We start from the raw sequence: 21,885 nt of genomic DNA on the forward strand, positions 1-21,885 counted from the left end.
CACATTTGGGGCTAGGAGTAACAGGGTCATTTCTGAAACATTTTTAAGCACTGTATGTTTGGTACTTCTGCCAATGCATTTCCCTGTGTTAAGGGGAAATTGCCCTTTTAATGACCTCTGAATGACATCTCTGTTACCTGGGCAGGTAACCACACTGTTTCTTGAGAGAGAAAACTGTGGGCCCATGTTTGATTGGGAGTTGTTTTTCTGTTAGGAACCCCTTTTCATTCCATATGGCAGGATAAGCATGAAGGACTAGGACAGAATGTCAAGTACTGAATTGCTTACCTTTCCCCCAATGTAGAGCTTGAGCAAAGGAAACTGTTTTAAGCTTTTTTTGCTAAGAGATTTGTCTCAGTCATCTCCTGGTGACTTGACTATTGCAGAGTCTCCTCTCCAAGCTCCATGGGTCCTATAACCGCTTTGGTATGTGAATCATTTTACATCAGGGTTGCTCATAGGTTAGTCCCTGAGATCAGGTCTATTAGAATAGATCTGCTCTGTGGTTTCCACATGGGAATAAAGCAATTTATCCCCATTTCCCTAGGGTCTGAAGCAATGTTGCCAGGTTTAGAATTTGGCAAAATGTAAGAGAGATTTCTGGAGATTCTAGTACAAGTCTGGATATTTGAAGAGTTGTTGTATAGTTTGCTATTGATGTACTTTAAATACAAGGACACTTTGAACCTGGATGGGCAGGAGGAATAAATTTCTAGTATGTGTCCTAGGCTTATTAAGTGGCCTTTTACACAAGAAGAGCTGTAACAGCCATGCTCACAGGCACCCAAGCCATCCACATGACACTAAATCCAATTGTTTAGAAAAGTAACCCACAGGTTCAGGAGGATCCGCCAGCCTTTAAATGAGGACCCCCAGTGCCACATCCTAAGGTAAAAGGTGTATCCAAGTCAGGAATCCCCAAGCCTTGGGCAGACAGCAGCAAGTCTGTGAGCTTTTGGAAAGCCTCTTGCTATACAACCCAGAAGCTCAGAGCAAGACCCTTATATGACTGCAAGCCCAAACCAGGAATCAATCTGAACTCTACAAAGTCTAGCCATTCCTTAGAAGGCTCTGAGTTGTCTCTTACATTGAGGTAGTCCTATTTTTAAGAGGCCCTTTTCTCTTTTAGAGGTGAGAGTTTGTTCCCTAGGGTTAGGAAATGGCCTAAATATTTTACCTTTTGTTGTGAGGTCCAGCCCTTTACAGATATACTCTGTACCCTGTAGCTCTCAAGAAATGAAAAACCCTGATACTATTTTTGTCCAAATTCTATTTTGTGAGGCTGCAGATTAAGAAAATCATACATACATTGAAGCAGAGCTCAATTTTCTAGTAAGAGATTTTAATTCCATTGCTAGCGCCTCTCTAAATAGGTGGGGGCTGTCTCTAAGTCCTGGAGGCAGCACTGTCCAAGTATACTGGGCAGTTTCCATGGTATCACAGTTGCTCCACTCAAAAGCAAATGGTTATTTTGAGTCGGGGCAATAATATATAAAAGACCATCCTCGGGATCAATAATGGCAAATCATGCAGATTCATTCAGTTTTTGAGTCAAAATAAGAGCACAGGTGCAGACACCAGCTACAGCTACGCTCTCTCGGCATCTGCATGAAAATTACTCATGCAGTCCATAGGCAAAATCTCAACGCGAGAAATAAGCCCCGAAGAGAAGGTGTGATCGCTGGCCGAAAGTACTCTCCACTTTTAGATATTCTTTCATAACTATTATTCTTTTAGTAATGATTCTTTTAACTCTCCACATGAATTGCTCCAGTGGTGTAAGATCAGGACTGTGAGAGAAACTGAGTCCGTGGAAAATAAAATTTCTGGTAATTTGTCCAAACCTCTAAATGTCCTCGGCTTTGTTCAAATGGTAATAAAACCTAGTTAGAATTTAGATGCAGTGGCAGCATTCCAGTCAGTAATTACAAACGCAGATTTCCCCTCAATCTCTGACCTTCAACCTAATCACTAACTTACAACAAAAAAGGCCCTAGAGGGGGAGGCGACCCGATGCCTCTATTTACCCCTCTCTTTGTGATCCTGCCCAGATACAGGAAGACAAATGTTGGGTGTAACATCAAAGCAACCTAGTTTATGAGTGACTAATACTGCCCAATACAATGGAGCTGAAGGCTAGGAAGATTCTTGACCTTTACACACAGTATGAGCCCTGCCCGAGATGTGGGAGGCACCACGTGGCTAAGGAAATGATATTGCAAAGGGTCTGGGACAGGAATATGGATTATTTATAAGATGAATAGGTTTCTAATAAGCCTATCGGTTGAGGAAAAGTGTTTCACAGTTAAGGAAGTATATCTGACAACTAAATCTAAAAACTACATGGTATTTTTGGTGTTTGTCTGCCAAACTGTCTTGTGAGTTTAAGATTCCAGATTTTAGAAGGTAAGGCGGCAACACCTGGAGAACTTTATCACATCCACCTGAATTGCCACATCCCCCCATGCCTGCCATACAGACTGAGCCCAAAAGATGGAAAGTTCCAAAAAAGTTAAAGAAGATTCCCCGAGAGGCCTCCAAGCCTTGGGCGTGCCCATTTCTTCTGGAAGATTGCCCTTTGGAACTGCCTGTCTGCAAGATCCGGGAGAAGATCCGGAGTTAATCTCTTGAAAGCCGAAAGCCGAACTAGTTTTTTTACCTTTGTTTACATGTTATTCACTATTGTTTTACAGTGACTGCATTCACCTCCTTTTCTCTTATTATTAACTTTACTGGTGAAGGGTATAAATTTTTCTGGGTTCTTGTAATAAAGTGTCATTAGCTCAAGAAGCTCTTGTCCATATCAGATTCTTTCCAGAAGTGCCGCGAATAGGAACTTAAAGAAATTTATTTCCTAGACGGGAAAGAATCGCTGCACATAAGAGGCTGCCGTACGTCACCCTATCCTCCCCCATCTTTTCTGAGATTTTCAATCGCGAGTGGGATCACGCCCATCTCGACTGAGCCGGTTTGCGGCACACAGGTTTGGAACTACAGAATGAAACAGGATTACAGTCTCATTAATGGGGACTGAGCTTACAGCAGGAGAACATACTTAAGATATTTAGGGCTGGAGCCCTTAGCAGGCCTCAGGCTTGATAGGGTATTGTTATTTGTGGAAGTATATCTTTGGGTCTTGTGGAAAAATATAGACTGGCTGAACATGTATTTGCATTTCTTGGTGTCTCCATGTCAAGTCTGAAGATCTATTAGTGATAAGGCATCCTCAGGCAGGCCTCTGAGTCTCTCACTTGATGGCCCTGTAACCAATGCTCCTTGGAAAGGGAGCTACTGTTTAGGTTCCAAATGAAGAGATGTACCTAGAAAGGTTTGAAAATTTCTCTTCAACAGAAGAGTGAAGTATTTCTGGAGAACCAGGAAGGACTGAAAAACAATTAGTTTTCTAAATATACAAGTCAGAGGCATGGTAAATTTTCTTGATCTCAGGGGTTCCATCAACACTAATCACAATGCAGCTTTGAATAAAAAAATGGGTCTAGGAAGTTTAAGTAGAGCAGAATATTAAGCCCCAATATCCAACAGAAAATTAGAACTTTTACCTGCAAAGTCAAGAGTCAATTATAAGATTATTCAAGAGCAATCTCCAACTGGTCATTGGGGACAATATAAAACCTTGGGCACCTTCAGTCACCAAGGACAGGTTTTGCTCCATCTCCTGAGTCTCTGCATTTGAAACAACCATCACCTCCAGTTTTCCCTCTCTGGACTATATTTGCCTTTAGTTAGGTTGCAGGGTGCTTCTCATAAAAATGCAATAACTGGGCTTCTGCTGTAGCCTGTTGTCTCCTCTGGATCCTCATACGGTCTTCCATTTTGTTTCTACTGTTGAATATCACAAATGCCAACTCTAGCAGCTGATGAATGGGAGTCCAGGCTATGTCTTTCTTTTGAATCTTTCTGAGAATGTATGGGGCCAACTGGTAGATGAAGTGCACCCCCAACAAGACTTGGCCTTCCTTAGAGCCAGGATCAACACTACTTAATTTTTGAAAGGTTTAAGTTAGCTATCCTAAAAATGAAACAGGAGTCTCATCTTTTTCCTGTTTCACCTCACATATTTTATCATACTTATACTTTTCTAATCCTTTAATCAGGCAAGTTATCATGTGAATACAAAGATCCGTGCTAGAATGGAAGACTGCTGGCCACTCCCGTGACTGTCTAGGGATTCTGTAAGTTTCAGGTCACTGTGAGTGTTGATTTTGGAGGTTGCTTCTGAAGATGGCACCCCCTAGGCTGATTTCCTCTACTGTGTCTCAGGTGTGACCTCAGGTGTGACACAGTTTGATGAAATGTGAGAGTGTTCAAGACACTGGCTGATCAGCCCTTATATATGTCTCCCCATATGAACTTATTAAGTTCTACCTGTTATTTTAAGGTTTACCTGTTCTATGGTATGCTATCTTTAGAATTTCCCCATAGGCCACTGCACTTCTTGGGATTTCCCCTAATTTAGTTAAGATTTCCCTCCACTTAGTTAGGTTGGTGAAAATGAGTGCTTCTTATCTTCCCTGTCATTATACTCAGACTCTCATTGTTTCCCAAAGCCCAGAGGAAAGAAATCTGAAGGCATTTTGAGGAAAGAGAAAGAGAAAGAGAAAGAGTGAACTGCTCCACGTGGGATAGTGCTTCCCAGTCAAACTCTTGGAAAGTGCACCTGTGTGATCCTTTTGGGGCCCATGAAAAAGGAAGAGGAAGAAAAAAATCAGCAAAGCTGCAGCAGAACTTGCACTTTCTTAGGAATTCAAGAAAGGCATGTCAGGTTACTCACTGGGGGTCTGACTATGTCACTCCACAGGGTCCAAGGTCTCCAGAGCAGAGAAGACCTCTGTTTGGACCTTCCAGTTTCTTGATTGTATAACAGAAAAGAATTTAAGGACATGTCAGGTATGATTAGAACAAGAGATTTATTATAAAGGGAAAACACACACTCAAGAACAAAAGTATAGATCTTAGAGTGAGTCACATCTCCTTGATCTAGTGCCTACAGTTATATATTATATGCTGAGTGATTATCATATGTATGTAGGTATGAAGTAAAGTGGGAAGTCTAGGTAGAAACCAGTCAGTTTAGTAGAGTTTTATATCTCCCTTCTGCGTTTAACAATGACAAAGGGATCTAGTCATAAATTGGTCAAAGTCCTTGGTTGGGCATGCCTCATGTAGTTGTTTGTTCTTCTAAACAAACAGCTTGAGATTTTCCTGTGGTTTCTTTGCTATTGTTTTATCTGTTATTTGGGGGATAGCTAGTGGTTAGGGCTTTACAGCAGGTGGGGCCTGCTCATGAGTTGTTTGTTGTGTATATCAATGATTTCAGAGGCATGCCTTTGTTAAAACTCAGTACTCACTGTACCCTTCAATTTACCTGTCTCACTTCTATATGAAAATAAACCATTTAATAAGTAAAATGACTTGATAAGATGTCATAATAGCTTACAACCAAGCAAGATGCCAGTGATAAGTGCTTATAAAAAAAGAAAATTATTGTGGTAGCCTCTCCACATAACCAGGTTTTATGTCATTCCCAGTACACTGTTAAATATATTGGAAAAAAACATGATTGTAACATTTACTGATATTTTGTTATGTAAGAGACACAATCACTATAGATTGAGATGTTTCAGTAAAAATGAGCAAGTGGCTCAGAAAGTAGAAAAGACATGACTAAAGGAACACCATTCTCAAAGAGAAGAACAAATAGCAGAGTAACACCAGGATTAATGTTAAACCCAGTGTTCTCACTCGTACAAATGGTTTGCAAGAAGGAACCATTGGATCATCTCCAATTAAACCACTAGTTACATTCAGTTCTGCTAGCTGAGAGTGATAAATCCAAAAGACTACAGGGAATAAGGGTAGGAAGCTGAGCTTTAACAAAGGCAGACATGTGATGGTAAGAGAAACTGAGACAAAACTTATTTAAGATGGTGGGCTCTATGCTATCTATCCATTACAACTCGATACAAAGACACAGAATGGCTGCTGGAAGAATTTCCCGAAAACAATCAAGTATACTGTTGTAAAAATCAATCAAATCCTGGGCACAGACCGGAGAGCTAGCAGAAAACATGGCCTATACTTGTTTAAATTATATCATTCAATACAGTTTGTACCGTGTCCACCAGAACTCTAAAAAGACCTTGAAAAGCAACTGACATAATTCAGGAGATGAGGGTGAAGTTTAAGAAGGATAAGATGTCGAGATCTAACCCAGCGCGTGGCAAACTATGGTTCACAGGTCAAATCCAGCTGGCCCTGGATTTTACGAAATGAAATTTTACTGTAACATGGCTATATTGGTTCATTTATGTATTATCTGTGGCTATTTTCTCACTACATCACCACAGCTGAGTAGCTGTAAGAGACCGTCTGCTTCAGGGAACCTAAAATATTTACTATATGTCCTTTACAGAAAGTTTGCCAACTATAGATCTAAATAAAAAATGATGAAATAATAAATGACTTAAATCTGAGAAGCAAAAATGAGAAAATAGAAAACTGGAACAAAGAAGGATAAACTTATATGCTACCTCCAGAAGGTACCAAAGGCTAAAACTTTCAAGAAAAAGTTTAGACCAATTCATGAATGATATTCAAGTTACTAAGGAAGATAGATATTTGGGAGAAATAAATATGTTTAGTTTAGTTTCTTGAGGGAGACAAACACTTGCAGAGGCACATCCACCTACTTAGAAGAAGACAACTGCTTTTCTGTCTCCTAAATACTGTCAGAGATTAGCTACTGAACTGGAAAAAGTATGCCAAATAAACAAGATGCCAGTTATAAGTGCTTCCAAAAAAGACCCCTAGAAGGATCCTTCTTAGATCTTACAGCAACTGACTTCTGCCCAGTGCTAGTCTTGAAGAGCATAAAGATGTACCTTCTTTGAAAACCTGCTAAACACGGACCCCAATTAATATTGATGTACTTTCAATTTTCACTCCTTTTGTAAAACTCAAAGCAATACATCAGTTTGAAGTGACCATCTCTCCCAGGACCCAATGAAGGAAAAAAAAAAAAAAAAATCCTGAGCATGTTGACCACCTTAAAGGCCAAGGACTGAATGCAGTGGGAAAGAAAAGTTGTTTAATATCTACGAGCATCTATTGCCATTCTCAAGGCATCTCTATTTCTGGCTAGAGAAAGATCTCACTGGAGAGCAGTGCATGTGTTTATTTCCCTGTTTTAAGTAGTGCTTGTTCACTTGAGATCTGGCCTACATTGAGAGATTCTACAATCTAAGATCAGCCTTGTTTATGACTGGTTTCTCCAATCTGGATCTGAGACATAAAGCCAAGCTATAAAAAAAGCTGTAGGTGTTAGTTTGAGAATCTCTGGAAGAGGAAAAGGATTCCCATTAATAGATGGCAGTTAAAAACAAATTCATTAGTCACTTTAAATTTGAAAAAGAAATGTGGTCAACCTTGTTCAAAGAATTCTTTGTTCTAATATATACATGTATATATATATATATATATATATATATGCACACATATATACACAATTACATACACAATACATATATGTTTTGTATATATTCTGATATATATGTTTTAATATATATTCTGTGCATCTCTGTGCCAATGACAATTATATTTGGCAAAATGAATTTTAGCTATATGGATTTAGGTTGCTTTTAATGAAATTAAGTGATCTAGCCTACTGAAGATTTCATTTTAATTATATAACTATAATGTCTTTACTGAGGAATTTTGACAAAACAAATTTGGTTTCCTCCACTCAGGTAAAATATGCAAAAATGAAAAATACTGATAGAGAACCTAATACAACCTATATTCCATATTGCACCACTTTATGCAAGATGGGTTTTTATATGTATTATGCAAAAACAGCTGGGCACGGTGGGACACTCTTGTAATCCCGGTATCTGGGAGGCTGAGACAGGCGAATCACAGGTTCATGGCCAGTTTCAGGAACTCAGTGAGCTCTCTGCAACTTACTGAGACCATTTCAAAATAAAGAATAAAAAATAGGGCTGTGGGTGTAGCTTGGAGGCAGAATTCCCCTGAGTTTAATCCCCAGTAGAGCAAAAACAAAAAACAAAATAAAACAAAACAACCTAAACTCATATAGTAAGAATCTAATTTTTCCTAAGTCCCCCAAAGATATCTTGGTCAGTTTCTTACCTTTGATGGAGGGTTTGGCAATGAAGCTGAAGGTTCTGGAAGCCTAAGAAGTTAAACAGAATCATAGTCATGATTTTTTCATAGACAGAAAAACAAAGAATATTGAGTCCAACTTTTCATCTAGCTTTAATTCTATATACCCTCCTGCTCAATCACCTCAGAGTAAAAAAACAAAAAAATGAAATTTCTCTAAATGAATGAATCTTCATTTTGCTACTTGTTATCTTGAAATTGTCGAATTAAAAAAAAAGCTGGAACCCATTTGCTGAAATGGAGTTGCTTTTCTTTAGCCTCCACAGATTTGTGTTTTGGGGTTGGAGTGCTTTCTCTTTATAAATTATGATGCTAGCATTTACTTAAAGGTAAAAAAAATATTTTAACTGTTGACAAAAGCCACATAAAAAAGCCATACAAAAGCCTTTTATTTTCTTAAAGAGTTTAATTGACATTATATCTCTCCCAAAGTTCTAAACTCAAACTTAAAAATGTTAGTGAAAAGAAAAGAATCTAAACAAATAATGGAATACAAAGATAGAAATTCAAGGAAATAGTAAACAGAAGAATGAAACAGTCAATTTAAAGCAGGCTTTCAATACACTTCAACTAATATAGAAATCAGTTTCTATTGTTTTTAAAGTAGGACCTATAGTATTTTCTAAAAACAGCAACTATATTTATTATTCTTTACTGTGAATTTAGAAACAGCAACCAAAATCCATCCTTTCTATGGATTAAAGAAGAAAAAAGATTTAATAAAGATATGAAAACGCTGTTAAGTCATAATATACAATAGTCTTAATTGCTAAATTCCTGAAAATAAGCACATTACTTCAAAAAAGTAAAGTTTTGATATTATATTTAAAGATCTTTATAAAGTAAGAAATACAAATTATTATTTCTTAAAAAAAATTCTTCCATCCCTCAAGAACTCAGATTGTTTTTCACTTGCTTTTCCAAGTCCTCAGCACTATAAAGATGAATAACTAATGTTAACAGTAAAAATAGTATAAGACCTTTCCTAAATATTCTACATGCTATCTCCCCTTCATCTCCAATTTTCTTTCTCTTAAAATGATCACAAAGAACAAAATAAGTCCCATTTAGGAGAAAATTTTAATACACTTTATCTTCTATAATTGTACTAAGCAATAATTTCAATCTCAACATTGATTAGTTGGTGCAATCATTTTCTCACCAAATCAATATGTCTCAATTGATGTTCATTAAAAATCATCTCCAACCTAGCCATTATATAGCATAACTCAAGAATAATCTCTTACAACATAGTGACATGCCCATAAAAAGTCCTATTGCAGAGGAAACCAAGAACCACAAAGGTACCTGTTAATTAAGACTACAGATAAACTGACACTTACTTTAAATATTTAGATAATTCATCACTTAGTTCTTTTGGGATATATTCAGATATCAGACCATGGGCATAATGAATATAATCCTCTGAAAGAAAAAAAAAACAGTGAAAAAAAATTAGTAAGAATCATGGTAAAGCCAGGTGTGGTGACACACACTTGTAATCCCCACGCTTGGGAGGTGGAGACAGGAGGATGGCGCAGGTGTGAAGCCAGCTGCGCAGGCTTAAGAGACCCTGTTTCAAAAAAATAAATAAATAAAAGCATAAAAATAGGTCTGTAGCCTGGAGGTAGAAGGGTTTCCAGGAACCCCAGTACCACCCAAAAAAAAAAAAAAAAAAAAAAAAATCATGGTAGTTTTACAGTTAAACTGACCTAAATCCAAATTCTCAGTCTACTGGCTTTAGGAAACTCACTTAAACTCCAGTCTCAGTTTCCTAGTTGGTAATACTAATATCTATGTGTCAGAGTAGAAAAGAGATATGACAGATGAGATAAAAGTGAGATGATACCAAAGATCAAAGATGTGCAAGATAACATAATAGATGCCCACTAAATGACATCAAAAGGAAAACTTAAGTTTGCTTTGTTGAGGTCCTCAATAAAAATAAAATTTAAATATAAGTCTCTTCTATTTTTTTTTCCCCCCAGTACTGGGGATGGAACCCAGGGACATTCTACCTCCGAGCTACACCCCCAGCCCTAATTTTTATTTTTTATTTTGAAACAAGGTCTCTCTGAGTTGCAAAGGGCCTCACTAAGGAGCTGAGGCTGTCTGTGAACCACGATCCTCCAGTGTCAGCCTCCCGAATTGCTGGGATTACAAGCATGTGCCACCATGCCCACCTTCAGTCTCTTCTTTTTAAGATTAATCTTAGTTTTAAGTCCACCTCAAGTAATAAATCTAATCGTTGAGCAGTAATGAATATAGGAGAAATAAAATAATTTACGATTTTTCTCTACTAAGTATGTGCTTCATAAGAAAGAACTTTGAGCATTATTTGTATTCAAGAACTAATAAAATGCCTTTAAAGATAAAAAACAACTTAATCAGCAGAATGGATAATCATTAATTTTAGAGTATTGGCTTCCCAGTATTATAATGCAGCTCAAATAGCAGTTAAATACAGAAACATGATACAGTAAGATCTCTTCTAAATGCTCCTCCTGTATCAAAACACTGAGAGTTATCTTAGGAAATATGCTTCATGAGAGTAAGAGGCAAAGAGACACAGCTGAATGGAAACTCTGTGCAAGAGGAAGACACAAACAGGTGAGGCATGTGGGCCTAGGAGTGAAACAAGCTTCTGCAGCAGTTTTGCCACTTCTATCTGGGTAACCGGACAGAGCGTACTTTCCTGAGACTCCCGGAGGACTGGAGAGATAATGTTTGTACACTAGCAACTTAGCCAAGCGCCTGGCATGGAACACACCTCCACAAATGATAGCCAGGGTTCTTAGGGTTGTGACTGCTATTGGTATAAAATAATTTTTACTGAATAAATGATTCAAGTATTGATTAGTGACCGAAATGACCTTCAGTAGAAATAGCTCTTGATTCTGAACTAGGAGGCACATCTGCCTTAAGAGCTATGAGAATGGTGGCAGAAATATGAAGCTTTGTAACATTAAAGATTTTTAAATCTTTGAGTAGGCCCTTGCACATAAGCAACTCACTCTAGAAAAATATTACTTATGATGAAAAAATTGATTTACCTTCCTTGTCACTGGAAACCTGGTCACCAGAGAAAAATGTTGCTGACTGTACCCGGGCTCCAACATTGACATTATTGTTTTTTAATGCTGCCACAGTTTGATTAACCTGGAAGTAAACACAAGGAGGAAAATCTTGCAAAAACTTTTGTCATCATTATATCTGATTTAGTTAATGTAAAAGTATGTGATACTTTCCTTATACTAGTGGTATTCAAAGTATTATTATTATTATTATTATTATTATTATTATTATTATTATTATTATTTGTGGTACTAGAAACTGAACCCAGGGTCATTCTATCTCTGAGCTACAAACCCAGTGCATGCACTTCCTTTAAGCCTGAATACTTCAGCCTTCCATCCTTTGTTGGTGGAGTGAACATCATAACCCTGGAGATACCTGTAGGGCTAACAGCATCATAGAGCATCATACGTGGAACTGTCTGGCCTAGAAGACTCCAACCTGTACTGACCAAGAGCAAGAAATTCTTTCATTCAGGAACAGGAAGAAATGAGAATATGGGTAAAAGAAAACATTGTTTCTTTTCAGTCTTGGATACATTTGTACAGCTTTCTTCTTTTTACTACATATATAGGATGGTCTTACTCCCTTAACCAAAGATTGTTTTCAAAGAACATTAATTTTCTCTTTTTGTTTAGCCACAAGGTACTAAAGCAGTAGCATACCTTTTTTTCCAGCCACTTTAATGTCTTCTCTTTGCTATACTTGTAGTATTTCTTGTTCTGTATTTCTGAATTAAGTAGGGAAAAAATAAATTCAGTACAGTGAGTTAAATAATAAATTCATTAAGGCTACATTACATATATATTAACAGTTTAAAACACTTCATAATTTATATTCTTGACTTCCGTGAAGATGGCTACAGAGAAAAGCGGTGTTTACAAGTCCCGCTAACAATCGATCTCTATTACCACAAAACCAGCGCCTTTCATAGCCAGAAAACACCATCAGCAGAGAAATAAAAACTGTAAATACAAGAGACAGACAAAAAGAGGGCCAGAAGAACAACCAGACACCAGAAAAGAAACCGGCTCCATCTTCCCTCACAGCACCAGGCTCCAGAGAGTAGGGGGACTCAGAACTGAGCTCAAAACCAGAGAGGAGATACGCTGGCGTCACGGCTGAGGACACAGCAGCAGCGCCATACTGCCGGCGGCAGCAGCGAGTTCACCGGCTCCAGATCAGCGTACTCAACAACCTACCAGGCTCCAGCGAGGAGGAGTGGACAGGAAGCTGAGGTGAGCAGTTGCGGAACAGCCGGGTGAAATCCAGCAGTTTTTTCAGTGCAAGGAGCGTCTAAAGTTCCCAGGGGCGGGCTCAGCACACCCTGCAGGGACTCAGAGCGGAGCTCAAAACCAGAGAAGAAATACGCCAGCCTCACCGCTGAGGGCTTGGCAGCGGTGCCATATTGCCAGCGGCAGCAGCAGCGAGTTCACCGAGTCCACTACAGCTCCATCAGTGCACTCAACAAACGTGAGTCAAATTGCGGCCCCTAGAGGAGAAATCCCAGTACTGCATTCCCAGGGACTTGCGCAGATAGTCTCTCTGAGTCAGATATTTTTGCAGTCCAACCCAGTGGGGGAGTGGTGGTGGCAGAGATATCACACCATAGTCGCAGCTCCCATGGGAGAATGCCCAGCCTGACAACATGGTCTAAAGCAGCCTCGACTGACTCCCTGGGTCTGAGACTTTGTGATACAACCCAGTAAAGGAGTAGTGGTGACTGAGATACCACAGACTCAAGATCCAGAGCACCTTAAGTGAAGTCGTAGTGACCCAGGGAAGAACCCAGAGAAGGCACAAACTTCTGAAATCATGGGAAAGAGGAATAACAATGGAACAATGAATGCCTACAACCCCACAACATCAGAATCTGATAACACAGAAATTCAGAGATCTCTAGAAGATAAAATCAGGAAAATAACTGTAGAAATAATAGAGGACCTTTGAAAAGAATTCAGAGAGAGTCTAAAAGAGATAAAAGATCAAATCATTGAAGTAAAGGCCTCAATTAAAGGATAATTCAAAGTATAAACGACCTATAGACCACATGGAGAATAGAATCTCGCTCCTAGAGGACGATCATTTCAAAAATGAACGCATAGTTTCTAATTTAGAAAAAACAAAATCTGACAGAAGGATTCTGACATTGAAGAAATATGGGCCCATTTTAAGAGAGCTAACCTAAGAATAATTGGAATAGAGGAGGGAAAAGAAGGTGAAACCAAAGGGATCAACAATCTCTTCAAGGAAGTAATAGCAGAAAATTTTCCAAACATAGAGCAGGAGGTTGATACACATGTCCAGGAAACTTATAGAACTCCATTTAGACAGGATCAGAGAAGAGGATCCCCACGCCACATAATTGTCAAAATGACCAATGTGGAAGCCAAGCAGAGAATCTTAAAGGCAACAAAAACAAAGGGCCAAGTGACATTCAGAGGCAAACCAATTAGAATCACTCCAGACTTCCCAAACCAAGTCATGAGAGCCAGAAGGGCTTGGAGTAACATATTCCAAACTCTGAAAGAAAACAACTTCAAGCGAAAAATGTCCTACCCAGCAAAACTTTCTATCAAATTAGATGGGGAAATAAGAAACTTCCACGACAAACAGAAACTGAAGGAATTTATGTCTTCAAAACCAGCGCCAGAGAAAATACTCAAGGAGATTAACTGCAAAGAAGAAATAGGTAATACATGCCAGAACAAAAGAAACAAGATTTCCCATCCAGCAGACAACTAAGCAGGGAAGAATAAACAGTATCTCAAACAGAAATAAAATCTTAATATTTAGGAATTAAAAATTATCTCTCTATAATCACACTGAATGTAAACGGCCTCAACTCCCCAATAAAAAGACATAAAGTGGCAAAATGGATTAAAAACCAGAATCCATCCATCTGCTGCTTACAAGAAACACACCTTACAAGTAAAGATAGGAACAAACTCAAGGTAAAGGGCTGGAGCAAGGTAATCCATGCTAATGGAACTCGAAGACAAGCAGGAATAGCAACTATGATATCAGACAAGTTAGACTTCAAATCCAAACTTATTAGAAGAGACAAAGTAGGTCATATTTTACTGGTAAAAGGAATAATCTATCAAGAGGAAATAACAATAATCAACATCTTTGCCCCAAACATAGGTGCAGCTACTTTCATGAATCAAACTCTTTGTGACATAAAGTCACACATAAATCCTAATACAATAATACTGGAAGACTTCAACATACCTCTCACAACACTAGACCGATCTTCCAGAAAAAGGTTCATAAAGATGCCTCAGAACTAAAGAACACCATTAACCAAATGGACCTGTTGGACACATATAGAATATTTCACTCAACTACAGCGGAGTTACATTTTTCTCAGATGCTCACAGAACCTTCTCCAAGATCACATCCTGGTACACAAAATGAGCACTAGCAAATTTAAAAAATGTTACATACTTCCCTGTGTCATTTCAGACCATAATGGAATAAAACTAGAAATCAACTATAAGAAGACCCAGAGAAACAACATAAACATGTGGAGACTGAACACCACACTTCTGAATGAAGAATGGGTCATAGAAGATATGAGGTGAAATCAATAAATTTCTAGAAACAAATGAAAATAAAGATACAACATATCAAAACCTGTGGGACGCTTTGAAGGCAGTACTAAGAGGAAAATTTATAGCACTGAGTGCTCACATAAGAAAAACAGAAAATCTTCAAATAAATAACCTAATGACACACCTCAAAGCCCCTGAAAAGCAGGAACAATTGAACCCCAAATCCAGTAAAAGATAGGAAATTATTAAAATTAGAGCAGAAATTAACGAAATAGAGAATAAAAAAACAATACAGAAAATCAACAAAACCAAAAGCTGGTTTCTTAAAAAAATTAACAAGATTGATAAACCACTAGACAACCTAACTAAAAAAAAGAGAGAATCAACCCAAATTATGAAGATAAGAGATGAAAAAGGAGACATTACTACTGACAGTATAGAAATCCAGAGGATTATCAGAAACTACTTTGAAAACCTATACTCCAACAAAATGGAAAATCTGGAGGAAATAGACAACTTCCTAGATAAATACAACCTTCCTAAACTGAGTCAAGAAGATATAGAACACTTAAACCAACCAATAACAATCAAAGAGATTGAAACAGCAATAAAGAGCTTACCATCAAAGAAAAGCCCAGGACCAGATGGTTTCCCAAGTGAATTTTATAAAACCTTTATAGAAGAGCTAACCCCAATACTACTCAAACTATTTTGTGAAATAGAAAAAAACGGGACTCTCCCAAATACATTCTATGAAGCCAACATCACACTAATACCCAAACCGAATAAAGACAGCTCAAGGAAGGAAAACTACAGGCCTATATCTCTGATGAACTTGGATGCAAAACCATTAAACAAAATACTAGCAACACGCATTCAAAACCACATCGAGAAAATCATACACCATGACCAGGTAGGGTTCATCCCAGGAATGCAAGGCTGGTTCAGCATATGAAAATCAATCCATGTAATTCACCATATAAAAAGAATCAAAGACAAAAATCAAATGATCATTTCAATAGATGCTGAAAAAGCATTCGATAAAATTCAACATCCATTTATGATAAAAACACTGCAAAAAATTGGAATAAAAGGAACATATCTCAACATTATTATGGCAATCTACAATAAGCCCACTGCCAACATCATATCAAATGGGGAAAAACTTCAAGAATTCCACCTAAAAACAGGAATGAGACAAGGATGTCCACTATCATGACTTCTCTTCAATATAGTACTAGAGACTATAGCCAGAGCAATAAGGCAAGAAAAGGAAATCAGAGGAATACAAATAGGAAATGAAGAACTCAAACTTTCATTATTTGCAGATGACATACTACATTTAGAAAACCCAACAAACTCAACCAAAAGGCTTATAGAACTGTTCAACAAATTCAGCAAAGTATCTGGATACAAGATCAATCTTAAAAAATCAGAAGCTTTCCTGTACACCAACCATAAATCCACTGAAAAAGAAATTCAGAAAACACTTCCATTCAGGAAATCTCACAGAAAAATAAAATACTTAGGAATAAACTTGACCAAGGAAGTAAAAGATCTCTACAATGAAAATTATAAAACAATGAAAATAGACATCGAGGATCTTAGAAGATGGAAGGATCTTCCATGTTCATGGACTGGCATCCATGGACCATCCAGGACCATCCTGGCCATCCTTCCAAAAGTGATCTACAGATTTAACGCAATGCCCATTAAACTACCACGATCATTCCTCACAGATATAGAACAATCAGGCCTTAAATTTATCTGGAATAACAAAAAGCCCAGAATAGCCAAGGTACTTCTCAGCAACAACAACCATGCAGGAGGAATCACAATACCTGACTTTAAACTATACTACAAAGCCACTGTAATAAAAACAGCATGGTACTGGCAAAACAAACAAACAAACAAACAAAACAAAAAACCCCCCCCACACACATACATAGACCAATGGAGCAGAATAGAAGACCCAGAAAAAAGTCCACACACTTTCAGTCAATTGATTTTTGACAAAGGGGTTAAAAACATACACTGGAAGAAAGATAGCCTGTTCAACAAATGGTGTTGGCAAAACTGGTTAACCATATGTAGAAAATTGGAAATTAATCCTACTTTCTCACCCTGTTCAAAAGTCAATTCAAGATGGATCAAAGACTTGGAAATCAAACCAGAGACCTTGAAGCTCCTTGAAGAGGGCATAGGTCCAACACTGCAACACATAGGCACAGATAAACATTTTCTCAACAAGACCCCAAAGGCACTACAAATTAAATGGCGAATCAATATGTGGGATTGCATGAAACTGAAGACCTTCTGTTTAGCAAAGGAAACTGTCAAGAACCTCAATCGAGAGCCAACAGAATGGGAGAAAATTTTTGCCACCTACACCACCAATAGAGGACTAATATCTAGAATATACGGAGAACTCAAGAAATTCAACACTAAGAAAACAAAGTATCTAATAACAAAATGGGCAAGCAAACTAAATAGACACTTCACTAAAGAAGAAATTCAAATGGCCAATAAATGCATGAAAAAATGCTCAACATCTTTGACAATCAGAGAGATGCAAATCAAAACTACCCTGAGATTTCACCTAACTCCAACTAGAATGGCAATCATTCAAAACACAAACAACAACAGATGCTGGCGAGGATGTGGAGAAGTGGGAACTCTAAGACATTGTTGGTGGGATTGCAAATTAGTGCCACCACTTTGGAAAACAGTATGGAGAATCCTCAGAAGAATGGGAACAAATCTACCATTTGATCCAGCAATACCACTTCTGGGTATCTACCCAAAAGAAAGGAAACCAAACTACCAAACCAATGTATGTGTATCTATGTTCGTAGCTTCACAATTCACCATTGCCAAACTCTGGAACCAGCCAAGATGTCCATCAACAGATAAATGGATTACAAAACTGTGGGATATGTACACAATGGAATTTTACTCAGCCATTAAAAAAACTCAATTACATCATTTTCAGGGAAATGGATGGAACTGGAGGACATTATGCTAAGTGAGATTAGTCAGTCACAAAAGATAAGAATTCAGATGCTTTCCCTAATATGTTAGAGTTAGGGAGAAATGGGCATAGGAGGAACTCTAGATGAAAAAGGAAATCCTATAGAGGGGAGCAAACAAGGCAACCTAAAGGAGGAGAAAGGAGGGGGGAAGAGGAAAATCTCTAAAACACACAATGTACTTAAACATATCAAAATCAACCACTAAACCGAGCAAGGGAAGGAGGGACGGGGAGGGAATGGAGTGGGAAATGAGTAGGGGTTAAATCAGTGATGTGTACATGTATGTACAAAAAATAAATAAAAATAAAAAATAAAATTATTGAACCCCCCCAAAAAAAAATTTATACCCAACTATAAGCCTGGGAACATACTTGGGATGCTTAATAAAAAAAAAAAAAACCCAGAGTTTGGGTGCCTCAAAAGTCATCCAACCCAAAATAAGCAAGATTTAAAAAAAAAAAAATCTTCAAATTATACAAATAATTTCAAGCATACCCCAATGTTTTCAATGAAAGGCTTTCTTTCTAAAATAAAAATGAAAAATTTGAAACTAAAAGCAAGTACCAATAAAGTTCACCGCCTATGCTCAAGAGAGAAAAAACTACTCAGTGCTGCCTTGGTGGGATTAGTGGAACATAAAAGAACAGATAAATCTATCTTTTCATTTAATGCATTACCAATATAATCATAGCTATTTCATGGGAATTTAAATTTATGGTCGGATCAACCTGGCCCTTTCTGGGTATAAAGCTTCCCCCTCTTACAAATTATACTTCTCCTCACAATCCACCTAGCTATATCTCATGTCATTAAACCAGGATTTCCTGTGTAACGCAGTTCATTCTGTGCAATTAGCAAGGGCAGCACTCCCACTCCGACCTCCTTTACGACCATGCAGGAGGCATCTTTATGGCCACCGGAAACCCTAAGGCCATGCAGACCCACCACCTGTGAGCTACACATAATGGCCCTTTCCCTTTCCCCCACCGTATCACAGGAAATAGAAATTGCTTATTAAGGGGTGGTTTTTCCAGTCTGTTAAATGGTTTGCATGGGAGAGAGGCTAGAGGTCCCATTCTGAATCTGTGCATTTCCTCTCCATTTCAGCCTGTGGTTTTCAACGTGATGGGCATGTTGAGGCAGAATGAAGTGCGGCCTGGACCTTTGTACCCATCTCCTGAGGACGTGTCACTGGGATAACAAGGAGAGACAGTTGCATAGGGGGTTCTCTTAGACTGGATTCCGGCTTTTGTGGAGCAAGGGCTACCTGAGCAAACAACCCACTGCAGAAGCAAGGCCCATAAGACAGGAATCAATTTCTCTGGCGACAATGTTCCACCCAATGTGTAAATCAGAAAAAAAAAAATTAAAAGCACACAGCAGTCACTCAATAAATTTTGCTACTAAATGGCTTTTAGAAGTTCCATTTATCATCTGAGGCAAAGATTCTCAGTTCAGTGCTTGATTCTCTGCTATCTCTGCTGTTTACCTCTTTCTGGTTTTTTCCTCTGATTTCCAGAAAGAGCTATAGCATGCCACAGATTTTCCTCTCTGGCTCTCATGCCCTCAATACCCTGAGTAAGCCTCTCCTGTCCCTCAGCAGAAAGCACACTGTGCAGTCCTGCCAGGGCTCATATACAGCCCATGAGTCGCTGCCTTGAGAGCCTGCTCACTCCCCAAACCTGTTTCCTCAGGTGTACAGGGAAGCTTCCTCTTAAGGGACCATTTTTGTGCATGAAATGGGATAACCCATACAATACTATAGCACAATGCCCATCACATAGAAAACACTAAGAAAAAATGATGACAGTGGTATTTGTTAATAACATGAGAAACTTATGTTTACTCAGGCTCTTTACATACATTTTCTCATTGATTGTCAGAATTAATCTCGGGTGAAAACATAAATTTCTGTCATAGAAGACTGGGTTTGAATGCAATTAAGTCAATTATCCAAAGTCATAAGCAAGTCTGCAGCAGCAGCCCCACATTCCCACCCCATATGACTTCCCAGCTGTGGGTCTGACATACACTTTACCAAGATCAAATGAGGTCTACACCCAATTAGGTATGTTTGTTCACCTTGTTTTTTGTGGGAAAGACTTGCCGTATGACATCTGTGGAATGTTTCCTTTTGGTTTTCTAGGTCTATTTTTTTTTTTTTTTTTTTTTTTTGGTGGTACTGGGGTTCCTGGAAGCCCTTCTACCTCCGGGCTACACTCCCAGACCTATTTTTACATTTTCATTTTGGAAACAGGGTCTCCTAAGCCAGCGCGCGCGGCTGGCTTCGAACCTGCGTGATCCTCCTGTCTCTGCCTCCCAAGCGCGGGGATTACAAGCGTGCGCCACCACGCCCGGCTAGGTCTATTTTATTTTGAAGCAGGGTCTCACTAAGTTGCTGAGGTTGGCCTTTAAGCTGTGATCCTCCCATCTTAGCCTCCCAAATACTGGGATTATAGGCATGCACCAGCACACGCAGCTATGTTTGTGTTTTAAGACAACTGTTAGTACAAAAGAGTCAAAAGGTTTACAAAAATTAAAAGTCTGTCAAGTGAAAAAGCTAAAGTAAGCTAATGCCAATATATTGTTGAAGAAAAGAGTTTTTAAAATAAATATGGTATAGCCTGGGTATACAATGTTATAAAGTCTACACCAGTGTCCGGTAATGTCCCCAGCCTTCACACTTACTGATTGCACTTACACTTCATAAAGACAATTTTACTACCGACCCTCAATCTGTATACCTTTTATCTCTTTTTCTTGTCTCAGTGAACCTGCTAGGACTTCTACCATATTTGGTAAATATAAGAAGGCAGACATCCTTATTTGAACCCAGTGTTAAGAGAAAGGTATGTTCAGTCTTTTACAATGAAGATGATGTTGGAAGTTTGCCATAGATAAGCTTTACCAGATTAAGAAAATACCCTTCTATTCCTAATTTGTTTTAAATTTATTTCACGCCTTAATTTTGTCAAATGTCTTTTCTGCATCCACTGAGGTGATCATACACTTTTCTTTTGTAACATTTATACTTCTGAACATGTAAATATGTGAGCTATCTAATCGACTTTTTGTAATGTTTGTGAATATATAAATTTATAAATTATCTAATTGACTTTTTAATGTCCAATCAACTTATTTCCTGCAATAAATCTCACTTGAGTCTTAAGTATTTGATTTCCATATATTTGACTCTAATATTTTGTTAAGAATTTTTCATCTATGATGACAAGAAATATTGGTCTAGTTTTCTTACTGTAATAGTTGTGATTTTGGCTTGGGGACAATTCTGGTTTCATAAAATCTCTAAATCTCTTTCTCACCTATTTCTCAAAAGGGATTGAATGAGTACTATTTCTTCTTAAAGTAGAAAACACCAGTGAAGCCAGCTGGAGCTAGCTAGCTAGCTTGCTTGCTTGCTTTCTTTATTTCTTTCTTCCCTCCCTCCTTTTCTTTTCTTTTCTTTTCTTTTCTTTTGTTTTTTGCAGTACTGGGGAAGGAACCTAGGGGCATTCTACCTGCAAGCTATACCGCCAGCCCAATTTTTTTTTTTTTTAATTTTGAAACGGGGTCTCACTGAGTTGCAAAGGACCTAATTAAGTAGTTGAACCATGATCCTCCTGTCTCAGCCTCCCAAATGCTGGGATTACATGTGTGCACCACCATGTCTGGCATGGAATTTTCTAAGAAGTTTTTCATTATAAATTTATTTCTAAATTAAACTTTCCCTGAGCAAGATGATCACTATATTCCCAAATACTGCACAAGACCCAGTATACAAAGTACAGCTTAATTTTTATATTTGTAGATTTTGAAAAGCAAAGAAATTTAAAATATTCAGGAAGCTCACAGAGGACCCATAATTATGAAAAATACTATAACATGTTCATATGTGTCCTAAACTTAATATTTGTAAGAGTTTGTAAGTCAGACAATATGTTCATATGCTGAAAGGGTTTTTTTTTTTTCTCTCTTATATGTCTGGTGCCTATAAAACTGGCCCAAACATCTGGAAAGAT

At 38.1% G+C, this 21,885-nt stretch overlaps 1 protein-coding gene across 1 annotated transcript in view; it reads right to left on the bottom strand.

Moving 5' to 3' along the window:
• The window catches only part of RNASEH2B (ribonuclease H2 subunit B), a gene marked incomplete at both ends in the record, with an annotated part of 81,562 nt that overhangs the window by 15,094 nt on the left and 44,583 nt on the right, over positions 1 to 21,885 (bottom strand). The window contains 4 exons of the mRNA XM_080689455.1: positions 8,170 to 8,212; positions 9,546 to 9,627; positions 11,256 to 11,361; positions 11,943 to 12,007. Of these exons, the coding sequence (XP_080545581.1) occupies positions 8,170 to 8,212; positions 9,546 to 9,627; positions 11,256 to 11,361; positions 11,943 to 12,007 (296 nt within the window). The remainder of the gene's footprint in view (positions 1 to 8,169; positions 8,213 to 9,545; positions 9,628 to 11,255; positions 11,362 to 11,942; positions 12,008 to 21,885) is intronic.

The sequence above is a fragment of the Muscardinus avellanarius genome (assembly GCF_963383645.1).
Source record: "Muscardinus avellanarius genome assembly, chromosome: 2".
NCBI classification, from domain to species: Eukaryota; Metazoa; Chordata; class Mammalia; order Rodentia; family Gliridae; genus Muscardinus; species Muscardinus avellanarius.